This window comes from Eptatretus burgeri, chromosome 12 (assembly GCF_056783735.1).
Source record: "Eptatretus burgeri isolate ZD-2024b chromosome 12, Ebu_testis_v1, whole genome shotgun sequence".
Taxonomy (NCBI): domain Eukaryota; kingdom Metazoa; phylum Chordata; class Myxini; order Myxiniformes; family Myxinidae; genus Eptatretus; species Eptatretus burgeri.
In genome coordinates, this window is record NC_140972.1 from 90232753 (window position 1) to 90245831 (window position 13079).

A 13079-nucleotide genomic window follows, 5' to 3' on the forward strand; every position below is an offset into this window, starting at 1 on the left:
GAAGATGGGCAGTGGTGATGGGGACACGCAGCCGCGTCCCTGAGGTGCCCGGACCCAGTCGGCAAGCGAGTCTACCCAGACCCAGACCCATCGATGAGGTGCTGCCGTTCATCTTCTTCATCCTTCGTGGCTGACAGGATCGAGAGGGCAGGATGACACTCGTGGAAGGAGTGTTCTTTTTCCCCAGAAGCTCGACACCAACTACTCGTGAAACCTTTGTTTGTTTCCCCTCACACGTTTTTGTTCCTTCCCTCATGAACCTTCTCAGTCTGTCAGTCTTCTGCTCATGTGAGCTTGTCCTATTCGTGTCTCCTTTCTGCTTCCCGCAGCCTTCTGCTTTCTGCATTTTGCTTCTCCCCTTTCTGCTTCCTGAGCCGTCTGCTCAGGAGTGCTTTTCGTCCCTGCTCGCACAAGCCCATACCATGTGCTTCTCTGCCTTTCTGCTTCTTCACATCAGCTTTCTTCCCCTCCTCCCACAAGCCTTCTCCCCCTCCCATTGGTCCGCAGCTGATGGGGGCAGGAACATAACGTCACTTGTGGAAATTGCCACACTATTCTGAGGGAACTTGCAATGAAGCTCCCGCCCCGCCCTCTACATGCCCAAAGCCGCAACGAGAGCCCCCAGCCCCCTCCTTCATGCATGTTTTGCACTGCACCATGCCTGCAAGAAGCGCAGCACCTCACAGGCCACGACGAGCACCAAGTCCCATGAACATGCAAGTGAGAGCACCTGATGGGTTATTAAGCAATGCATGGATGGAGGAAACACGGAAAGAAACCCCACATGGCTGAGGGATGACCGAACGGCCGCGGAATTGAAGGTAAGGCCAATGGGGTGAAGGAGGGACTGTTGAAAGGATGTTTGATGGAGGGGACATGATTGGTGGACTGTTGAAAAGGGCTGATGGGGTCATGGAAGGATGATTGAAAGTTACAGAGGATTGAACAGAACGATGGTGTGAAGGAATAAAGATTGAAAGTTACAGACAGGGATGTGGGAAGACATTACCTGGGACAAATACAGCCAAGCCAACCCATGCCCCCAGAACAGCCCTTTGACAAGGGACCAAGGACTATCTACACAAAGAGGTATTAAATAACTGATCCCTGGGTCACCTATGTGTCTATGTCTGCTCTTCCCCTGGGGTAAGTTTTCCAAAACCATAATAGGATTATGGTATCCTGATCTGGATCCAGATCTTCACCAAAACCGATTCAATCCATCCTTGTCACACACGCAACGTGTCCAACAAGTTTTGTCTGAATCCGTTCACAACATTTTGAGATATCCTGTTCACAAACAGACAGACAGCAGTGAAAACATAACCTCCGTCCACCTTCGTTTCGGGGAATTGCGATTTCGAGGGATTGATAGAGATGTTTAACATAATGAAAGGACTAGCAGGAATAACGTCAGAGTATATTTTCTGCAGAATTGACAGTTATTGGACAAATTAAAGGGCTACAGCTTCAGAGGAAAGAAGAGGAGAGTTGGGCTCCAACGTTGAGGCATGGAGGGGTGTTTCACTCAGAGAGTGGTTAATGCATGGAATGGTCTCCCTGGAAACGTGGTGGCAGTAGAGACAGTGGATAGGATGAATGAAACTATAATTGGTTGGGAACCTAGAAGCAGTGGGTGATTATGAGTGTTGTTTGGACTGTGCAGGCATGAGGGGTCTAAAGGACTCCTCCTGCATTGAAATTATTTGTGTGGTTCTCTGGACATATATCAGGTATTCGACACAGTCTGGCGTCCTGCTTTGCTTGCCAAGCTCTCTGCCTGTGGAATAGAAGGGTTTCATTCCTGGATTTCTTACTTTCTCTACTCATGCAGTCAAGATGTTGCCATCAATGGAACCCCTTCCCTCCCCTCTCCCAGTGGAGGATGCATGAAGTTTCCCCAAAGCAGTGTTTTGGGCTCGGTCTTGTTACTCATCGATATGTGACCTCTCTGATTCTCTGGGGCACCCTCTCTTCTTTTTTGTTGACGACTTCACATTGTATCGTACAGTACCCCATAACTCTGCCATTGTCTGTTGGTCAAGAGCCTCAAAAGCCTTTAGTTTTTCAGTGACGTCATCCACATCTGGGGTCTTCCTCATATTTGGCAGAGATAAAGTGTTAATAGTGCTAAGCAATGTTTGCACTTTCAAATGTTGCAGATTGTTTGCATTTTCAAATGTTGCAGATTATTTGTTTTGAAAAACCGATGAAATGGTGGATGATTAAAAAAAATATGGAAACCAGCACCCTCTGTTGGCAGAAAGTAAATTAACTATTTTCAATTTTGTCCTTTGAGCATTTTTACCATCCAGTAGTCCCTGGAGATTTTTCTTTTACACCGTCTCAATCAAGTCACAGCAATATTCAGGAAAAAAATGGCGGCGCTTAGCGATGCAACTGCAGAGCTAACATCGTCCAAAATATCTGTTTGTTTTGTGCATCTTTCTTTCAAAGATAATTCCAAAATTGACTGTTTCTCCTCGAAGAGTTTGGCAAATTTCCAGTTCTGGACTGTTCCATTTGACCCATTGGCTTTGTATGGTTGCCATCGCCCCTGTTATTCAAAGTTCATGAACAAAGCTCATGTAGATCATGCTTGGAAATACAAAGCAACATTGAGATATATATATATATATATATATATATATATATATATATATATATATATATATATATATATATATATATAATGTATATATTACTAAAACTCTCATCTTGTATATTTGTATGTATGTATGTATGTATGTTCCTGAAATACAGCCAAAACGGTACACGATAGCGCAAAAATTTTAAGACCACCTAACTCACCATTCTGCTGCGGTGTGCGGTATCAAGTTTCGTTCAAATCTGGCAACGAAAAAAATTATTTAAAAATCAATTCCTGATTCAGTCAAGTGCTCTTCGAGAGAATTTGATTAATGTAAACAGCCTCAACGGTATAGTTTGCTGGAGCTATCTTTTTTATTCTTGAAATGATTTTTTTCATCAACCGCTGTCACAACGGGAACCCAACGGGTTCACGGGTCATCTAGTATATATATATATATATATATATATATATATATATATATATATATATATATATATATATATATATATATATATATATATATATATATATATATATATATATATATATATATATATATGTACATATGTAGCATGATATCCCAAAACTTGGGTGCATGACAAAGACGAATTGATTCTATTTTGTCGAAGACCTGAATCCAGATCCATCTGGATCCGAGAATTAAAAAAAAAAATTTTTTTGAGTGATTCTTCAGCATTGAGAGATGGGGCCAAAATCGATATGTAGCACGATCTTTCAAAAAGTTGTGGATGGATGATAACAAAATTTGGTGGATGAGTGGGCAGGTAACAAGAACAAGCCGATTCGATTTTGGTCAGGTCTGGATCCAGATCCGGCCTTTTAGTGGGTTACAAAACGGAAATTGTTCAGCCTGGCGGAGGTGTGCTCTATACCGAGTGCTGTTCTCGTTATTATTTGAGATCAGTTGAGGGATTTGTCAAAGGTATCATGTATTTGCATACACTAAGGCCACGTCACCACCCTCCTGGATTCCTCACTCAGTATCACGTAACTTCAGATCATGTTAATAAATAAAGAAATAAAATAAAACACACTTTCGATTCCTACCAACCCGTTTTTCATCACCTCCAACTTGCCACATATTCATCACCAATCCTAAATAACCATATATGTTATCATAATAGTGTTACAGAAATCGTATAGTGGAATTGAGAGCCTAATTTCCATCTATACCAATAAATGTGTGTGTGTGTGTGTGTGTGTGTGTGTGTGTGTGTGTGTGTGTGTGTGTGTGTGTGTGTGTGTGTGTGTGTGTGTGTGTGTGTGTGTGTGTGTGTGTGTGTGTGTGTGTGTGTGTGTGTGTGTGTGTCCTCCATAACTCCAAAACTATAAAACCGAGCAGCCCGAAACTTTGCATGCATACTAAGAAAACTCCAAAGGAAGTGCAAGAGTGAAAATTGGGTGTTTGAGTTAATTAAAACACCCCTTTTGAAGATAATTAACGGCCTTATTTAATTGTATCCTTTATCAGGCGAATCCTCGGCCACCTCATTCTTTGGGACCTTAAGGCGTATCCTGGGTAACCTCACTGGGGTTTGAAGCTGCCATGTTTTTTGACCTGCTTAACCACACCCAGACTTGGAACAGGCCGCAACGATTTCTTAACGACAAAGTTTTTTTTCTTCACTTTCCTCACTCATATTATCGAATGCCTGTTCATCATCGCTACGAATCGCTGGCTAAATTGCAATGCTTATAAACGCCCAGAGCCGCCAGCGTTCTTGGCCTTCTTTCATATCCGCACCTGTGATAACCTCGAAAATCTCTTCAATTGAGCCGAATTACAAAAATTCAGCTTCAGAATTGAACTTAGCAGCAGTTCCAATGCTAAAAAAAAAATTGTGTTCATTTGTCCAATTCGGACGTTGCTTGGGCGTCTCCAGGAGGAGTTTAACAGGACGGATCATTGCTTGCCAAGCCAGCCGTTCCTTATGAACCGCTTTGCTGGAGTGCTTCCTTGAGTGCATAAGCAAATATTGCAGAGCCCTCACCAAGTCACTTGGTGAGTGCTCTACAATATTCACACTGTCACTGAATTCTTTATTTTGATTGACTTGAACAAAGGTCAGGGCCACTCGCTGCATTGTTGTTCTGCAGTGAAAAAGGTGGTGGCAGGCTCACTGAAAATGTGAAATTTTATTTTACACGACGTTTCCCCGTTTTTTGTACAATCTTCAGTTACATGACCCGTCACTTCGGCAGAGATAAGTACAAAGAAAAATAGGACAGCGCGTCCTGAAACTCACATGGATCGCTGCAGCAGCCATCGGGATTGAGGGTGCATAAGAGTCTGCCTGCTTTTGGGCCATTTCCCGAGCATGGGCCTGGTCAAAAGCAGACTGAACATCGAGAGTCTTATTCTCCAAGAGTCGCTGGCGGATGTGAGTAGATGTCAGTCCGTTGATGGAGTCTCTGATTGAGTGATCACGGCATTGTGTGACTGTGACATCACAGAAGTTGCAATCTTTGCTGAGATGCTTTTGCGCTTGGAAATATTGGTCGAGTGCCTCACCAGATTCCTGCCTCCGACGAGTGGCAAGGAGATGTCTTGTAAAAATCTCATTCTTTGGTTTCACCTACAGGGTCTTGAGTATATCTTCAGCAGCTTCATAAGTTTCACTTTCCACGATGCCCTCGGATTCTGGCGGGGCCACATAATTGACGAATACTGCTAGTTTGTCAGGAGTGTGAGTATCGATAGCCATGAGAAAGTTTTGGAATATGTGATGCCGGTGACTTCATTGATTAGCTGCCGTGCTGGAGTTGGGTCGGCATCAAACAGTTCGGGTCTGATGAACTTATCCATCGTTGAAGCTGTTCCTCTGATGGTTCATAATTAACCTCCACCATCGAAGATCGGAGGTTACTGTTTTCACCCCTTTCTGTTTGTTTGTTTGTTTGTTTGTTTGTGAACAGTATTACGGAATAACTCCTCGACAGATTTCGACGAAACTTGGTGGGGGGGGGTGAGGTAGGGTCCAAGGATCATGACATTAGATTTTGGACTTCGTCTCCCCCCCCCCCCCAAAAAAAAATTTAGAGAATTTTTATTTTTATTTTTTGCATTTCTACATGTTTTAAGTGATTTCCACCCTCCCCCCAAAAAAATATTGTTCGCCCCCCCCCCAAAATTGTTAGACAAAAAAACAATTTTTTTTTGCATTTCCACATGTTTTAAGTGATTTCCAACCCCCCCAAAAAAAAATTGTTCGAGAAAAAAACTTTTTGCAACTTTTTTTTCAACAAAATTTCGATTTCTTTTTTTGCATTTCTACATGTTTTAAGTGATTTCCAACCCCCCCAAAAAAAAAATGTTCGAGAAAATTTTTTTTTTGCATTTCTTCATGTTTTTAGTGATTTCCAACCCCCCCAAAAAAAATTGTTAGAGAAAAAATATTTTTTTCAACTTTTTTTTCAACAAAATTTCGATTTCTTTTTTTGCATTTCTACATGTTTTAAGTGATTTCCAACCCCCCTCCCCCCAAAAAAAAATGTTGGAGAAAAGAACTATAACTCTGTCAGCACTGTTGACATCATATTTAATGAATAAGATATAAGGTTCACTTGAGTGACCCAGCAGTATTGACGGCGGAGGTTTTGCACTCTCCCGAGTGCTCCCCCTCAAGTTGAATTTCTGAATGTAAATGTGTATCGTGTAGCGCCACCTCCAGGTCGTGGAGGGTATTACAGGTCTTCACCATTTACAGCACAGTGATATGTTTTTGCTTCATGCACAAATCCTGGGTTATTTTTGTTTTTGCCGAAACAGAGCTGTCAGTTACCTATACACCGCCCAAGAAAAGATATGCATCAGAAGAACATATTGCATGCTTGGACCAAGATCGCCCATCGGGCGGGTAGTCTACGAGTATGAATGAATGAATAAATAAATAAATAAATAAAAACGAACCATTGATGCCAGAAACGACAGCTTCTCTTTGTGTCCCGTGGTGGTTTGAAAACCTCCATCAACGTCCTGTTTATTTCATCCACAGAAACAATGGAAGATGCATTGGAACTTAAAGGGACTTAAGATTGCGTGCAAAGAATGCCTGGATTGTTTTCACACCCGTTTCTTGAAACAATGCCAGAAGTGTTATTCATGTGTGAGACCTGCAGTGAGTAAAATGTACAGGTGTGGATTGTCTTTTTTTTAATCCATTCTCAGTTGTGTGATTACAGGTTGGAAGTAAAGTATCTGTTTGACCATTTTGATCGTTAATACATTTTATTCTTTTTTAAACATCTCATTTTCCCTTTAAATTCCATTGAAGGCTGAACCACCGTTTTGATTGATTTATTCCCCCCTCCTAGTTTCCAAAACAAACATGGGAGGGAATCTTTGCCATAAACTTCATTATAAGCCCTCTTTTATTTAAAAAAAAAAAAAAAACGATAACACATGAGAAAGAAAGAGGATCGATGACCACCTGTAATCGTGTTTTAAAGCCCATGATTCGTTCAATCAACCTGAGCAGGTGAGTGTTCAGTACCAAGTTTGTGGTGGAGTGCTCTGATCGCCAGATGGCTTAATCACTCAAGCAAGCACTCTTAAAAAGAGTTGAAAAGAAATTCTTTAAAAGGGCAGGGTTGATCATTTTCCTTGAAAAAAAAAAAACTCGTTTTGAGGTTATGGAGATTATAAAGAAAGATCTACAATCAAAGACAACATGGAAATGCTTGATGCTCGAGTAGGTAAGATGTGTATAAAACGAGTGAGAAGGACACTGGAGAGAACAGGTGCAGCACGACATCATCTCGGTGGCCAAGAGTTTCTGATAAGGTGTGCACAGGTGAGAGGGCAAAATGTGTGATGTCATAATGCATGGGGTATATCTGGACAAACTTGTTTTGGCAGTTTGTGACGTCACTCTATAAAACGTGACAGGCTCACTGGATTTTATACATTCCACGACATACAAGCTGCCATGGTGGCGGCAATTGTCGGTGTTGTCTTTGCTCTGGCTTTGATCACCTCCAACGTGGAAGCATCTGCCCAAGGTAGGTGAGATTATTTTTTGTTTTTTTTTTCTCTGTGGTGGCTTCTCCTTGAACAATGATACTAAAATAGGCAAGTTGGTGTGTGCCTGTTTGACTGTGAGCCATTCGGTCATTGCTTATCCAATATCAGCCAAGCGTTCCAGGTGGACGAAGGCTCATTTGATGAAGGTTGTCGCCAGTGTGACCACTTCTCATTTTCATAAATGCCAAGGTGAGCCAATGAAAAAAGCCAAGAATTCACAAGGTTTCGGAAAAGTGATGATAATAGAAAACCTATACGCCAAGAAAACCTCGAGAAAACCAAGACGCCAAGGTGAACAACGAATAGCCAAGATCTTGTGAAAAAAGCCAAGGAGTGGTCACACTGGTTGTCGCTATGTCATTTACCCCATGGTTTTTGTTTTTTGCCTTGAACAAACGCCATGTTTAGATTGGTAGATAGGTAATCATGGCGATTTTCCAAAGCCACTTCTAACAAGCTCAAATGAGCCAAGATCCTCGTCCTCTTAATGATGATGTCATAAAAACAAATATGACGTCATTGTGATGTATCAGGTTTGCGATAAATTATGCCCGGCTTGATTCCCGCGAACAAAATTCAAACAGCTTGTCTAGTTTCAGAGATAATGGTATAGGCGATTTCCATTAGCGGCGATATTATGACGTCAACTTTTTTTCTTGGAAGAATTTCCAAAATCGGAGATGGTTACTGCCTGCGCGTGGGCTTTCTGCATATTCATGGAAAGTTTCATGAAGATCCGATGAAAACTCTGGGTTGTGAAACAAAAAATGTCAAAAAAGTAGGAATGACATCAAAAAAATTGATATGACGTCATAGTGATGTATCATATGTGCGGTAATTCATCTCTGCTAATGCCCTGTTCGATTCCCGCAAACAGAATTCAAAAAGCTTGCCTAGTTTAGGAGATAATTTTTTTGGGCGATTTCCATTAGCGGAGATATTTTGATGTCATAACTTTTTTTTCTAGGAGGAATTTTCAAAATCGGAGATGGTTACTGTCTGCACAGGGTATTTTTACATATACAGGTATGTGCCAAGTAAAGTTTCAGGAAGTTTGGATGAAAACTGTAGGCTGTGAAACAAAAAAGTCCACAAGAAGAAGATGAAGAACAACAACGTGAGTAAGACTTAGAGATCCTCTACGAGGATCTAAAAAAACAAGTCGTAACAAAACAATAACAACTCATAATGTTGCCTTCTCAATGTTGAAAAGCTCACACTCGAAACTGAAGCAACTAAACTCAAAAGCAACTTGTGAAAGTAAGTAAACCACATGCACTAGACAACAGTACACTAACTAGAACAACACTCGATAGAGCACATATCTCTACCAGGCGAGCTCAACAGTTTAAGTTTTAAATCCCACTGATGGGCTGGATCTGGATCCGACCTATCAGTGGGATACATCCGAACCTCCAGAATTGAATCTGCTTGTTCCTGTCACCCCACCCCCCAACTCATCCACCAAGTTTTGTCTGAATCCATCCATACCTTTTTAAGAGATCATGCTCTCTATCATTTTTGGCCCCATCTCTCAATGGTGAAGATTCACTTAAAAAAATTCTCGTGTCTGGATCCGGATTCGGATCTTCACCAAAATCGAATTGATTTGTCCATGTCACACACCGAACCTGTCCACCAAGTTTTACCCCAAACCGTCCATTGAAATATCATGCTATACAGTGCCTGTAGAAAGTCTACACCCCCTTTCAAAATTTTCACCTTTTGTTGCCTTCGAGCCTGGAATTGAATTTCACTAAATCAGACTATTTCCATCTTTATTTGCACATCGTAACCCACAATTTTGTCATGAAAAAGAAATTCCACAAATTTCAGAAAATTAATTGAAAATACAAAACTAGAATATCTTGGTTGGATCAGTGTCCCACCCCCCTGAGTTAACCCTTGACAGCAATTACAGCTGCGAGTCTGTTGGGATAGGTCTCTACCAATTTTACACACCTTGATTGGCAATATTTGCCCTTTCTTCTGTACAAAACTGTTTAAGCTCAGTCAAGTTTTGTCGGGAGTGATGATGGACAGCAATCTTCAAGTCATGCCACAGATTTTCAATTGGATTTAGGTCGGGGCTCTGACTGGGCCACTCCAGTGCGGCTTTGGCTGTGTGCTTCGGGTTGCTCATTCTGAAAGGTGAACTTCCTTCCCAATTTCAGCTTTCTTGCAAAGGCCAGCATGTTTTTCCTCTTGGATTTTTCTGTGTGTCACTCCATCCATTTCCTCTTCGATCCTGACAAGTACCCCAGTCGCTGCTGATGAGAAACATCCCCATAACATGGTGCCGCCACCACCTTACTTCACAGTAGGGATGGAGTTCTTTGGGTGATTTGCTGTGATGGGGTTGCATCAAATGTAACGTTTTTGCATTTAGGCCAAAAAGTTCCATCTTGGTTTCGTCAGACCACAAAACGTTTTGCCACATGGCTTCAGAATCTCCAGAGTGTTTTTTTTGCGTACCTCAAACGGGACTCAAGGTGGGCTTTTTTGAGTAATGGCTTCCTTCTTACTACCCTACCACACAGGCCAGACTTGTGGAGTGTATGGGCCATTGTTGTGACATGCACACAGTGACCAGTCTTTGGCATAAAGGCATGTAGCTCTTTCAAAATTGCCATTAACTGGCCTCTTAGTGGTCTCTCTGATCACTGTCCTCCTTGCTTGGTCATCCAGTCTGGAGGAATGGCCTGATCTATTCAGGGTCTTGGTGGTACCATACCCCTTCCACTTCTTGATGATCGTCTTGACTGTGCTCCAAGGGATAATCGAGGCCTTTGAAATATTTTTTATACCCAGACTCTGATCTGTGCCTTTCCACAACGTTATATTTTGAAAGCACCTTTGGTACCCATGGTTGAGTCTTTGCTGTGAAATGCACTCCCCAGCAGAGGAAACCTGCAGGGACAGCTGATTTTATTCTGAAATAATCAGAATCACTACAATTTAACACAGGTGGAGGCCAATGAACTTGATGTGTGATTTTGAAGGTGATTTTTTTTGCCGTTGAGCTAATTTACAATTCAGTATTATGAGGGGGGTGGACACTTATCCACCCAAGATTTTGTATTTTTAACTAATTTTTGGAAATTTGTTGAATTTATTTTTCACTTGGAAGTTGTGGGTTACGATGTGTAAACAAAGGTGGAAAAAGTCAGATTTAATGCAATTTAATTCCAGCCGAAAAGGCAATAAAAGGTGAAAATTTTGCAAGGGGGTGTGGACTTTCTCGAGGCACTGTATATATATATATATATATATATATATATATATATATATATATATATATATATATATATATATATATATATATATATATATTGTTGCGAATTTGCGCCCCCCGGCGAGCGAACGGCCACGTAACTCGAATCGCGGCACGTCGCCCAGCGGACGGACAATTCTGTCGTGACCCTCTCGGACTAACGCCGGGAGCTAGTCACGGGTGGGCCTTTCGGCCTCACCACGATCGTGCCAATCGGTCCCCCGCATGGGATAGGGTTGTTCGCCAAACTCGACCTACCTAAGTACCCACGCGGAGGGTAGACTGGGCGATCGCACCTCGCCGCAGGTCGACTCCGGACACGGGCCGCTTAAGCGACCCGTTCCGTACTATCGGGATAACCGAGCGGTGTTATCGTCGGCCTCGATGGTCCCGATTAATTATCGGGCATATTAAGCCCACTACCAACCCTTTACGTGAAGCAAGATGGAGATTCAATTAAAGAAAAGACGAAGCGAAACGGGAAAACAGTTCAACATGATGCACATTTATTCCGCGGCACACGGAGAGCACACATATACAATTACAACAATTATGCACCTACAGCAAATGCTACAAAAGAAACACAACAATGCAGATCTACTACCGACTACGCGAGCACACGGCAACACTTACACAGTTTTACTTTACAGACGGCGCCAACAACACATTTACTCAAAAGCAAAAGAAAAGGGCCACCCTCAAAGACAAGGGGGCAGACGGGGCCTGTGGGCCGTGAGACCGGGTGGATCCTACCTGTGTCTTTGTGATGAGCCGCCAATGTGGTGGCGCGGCGGCTCCCCGACTCCGCGCTCCTTCGCGGGTTTGGTTGGCACTGCTTGGAGTGGGGTGGGAACGGGGCCCCCCTTTTCGCACTATCTCAGCGTGGGGGGGGTAAGGGGGGAATTGTTGATGCTCTGGGGAAAGAGGATAGCTGGCTTGCTTGGGTCCCGCGACGAGCGATTCCACTGCGAGCTCGTCGCCGACCACCGTCTTCCTTACCTCGGACCCGAGCTATTCGGTCTCTTCCCCAATTCTCCTCAGCCGACTGCAGCAAACCACCTGTACGCCCTCGCCTCCCGACTCACTCCCCGCTCCTCCAAGGCCGACTCTGAGCTCAAACCGACTCGACCGTGCTCCAGGCTCCAGGCTTCCTCTCTCTGCAGCTCCCCGACAGACTCTGAACCCCGACAGACTGCGAGCTCCACTCGGCTCTCCGACCTCTCCAGACTGACTCTTCTAAAACTGACTGCTGCTGCCACACTCTGCCGCTGCCACACTCTGCTCTCCAAAACTGACTCAGATTCGCCCCGCGCTCGGCGCTTTATAGGCCGGCAGGAGAACCCATATGCATTTCTGGATCAGATCAGATCATAACCCGTTTCTGGATCAGAACGAGCTCGGGCGTGGAGCCACGCTCGCCCATTGGACGGAGAAAAAGGGGCGTGAGTCTCCCCTGATCCTAGAATTTGCATATCGTGATTCTACACCAACGCGCCTGGAGGCGGGGCCAAACCGCCCCACGCTTGCTGATTGGACGGATCAGAAGTGGGCGTGTATCATTCCTGATCCGAATTCTCCTCGGAAAGGCCGCATTTTGCACTCGCGGCTCAGCACGCGTCCCGTACAAGGCCAGGACAGCCTGACGCTCGGTGCTCACAAGTGGTGCGGGAATGGCGGTAGAAGGAGGAGAGGTGAAGGTGGTGGAGAGTTTATTGTGGTGGTTTATGGCCATGGCGACGTTTGGAATGGCGGTGATGCGATGTTTGCGGGAGCGAGTTGTGAAGGTGAAGGTAGTGGCTGTTGGCGTTGTTGTTGTGAAGCGGAGTTGCGGTTGGTGGTTGTTGTGTGATGGCGGTTGAGATGTGGTTGGTTCAAAGTAAAGATAGAACAGAAAAAAACGGCTATCTCAATGGGTCGCAGCCCGAATGAATCACATTTATTCCCTCTAAACAAGAGTTTGGGGCTAACTACACATGTACTTACAGAGATATCTCACCTTCAGGACCTGAATGGTGGTTTGCGAATTTCCTCAACCGCAACAATATATATATATATATATATATATATATATATATATATATATATATATATATATATATATATATATATATATATATATATATATATATATATATATATATATATATATATATATATATATATATATA

The 13079-nt window shown here is 43.2% G+C and overlaps 2 protein-coding genes across 4 annotated transcripts in view; both read left to right on the forward strand.

Annotated features, from left to right (window-relative positions):
• LOC147016114 (protein GVQW3-like) overlaps positions 1-13079 on the forward strand; it is a 105853-nt gene that overhangs the window by 50429 nt on the left and 42345 nt on the right. The gene's annotated exons all lie outside the window — the stretch shown is intronic.
• The window catches only part of LOC147016116 (disintegrin and metalloproteinase domain-containing protein 9-like), a 112269-nt gene continuing 106687 nt past the window's right edge, over positions 7498-13079 (forward strand). For 2 of the 3 annotated variants that reach the window (XM_085848840.1, XM_085848841.1), the window contains exon 1: positions 7498-7615. In XM_085848840.1, the coding sequence (XP_085704966.1) occupies positions 7543-7615 (73 nt within the window). In that variant the 5' untranslated portion in view covers positions 7498-7542. Of the gene's footprint in view, positions 7620-13079 lie in introns of all 3 variants that reach the window. The other variant, XM_085848842.1, reaches the window with a different exon arrangement.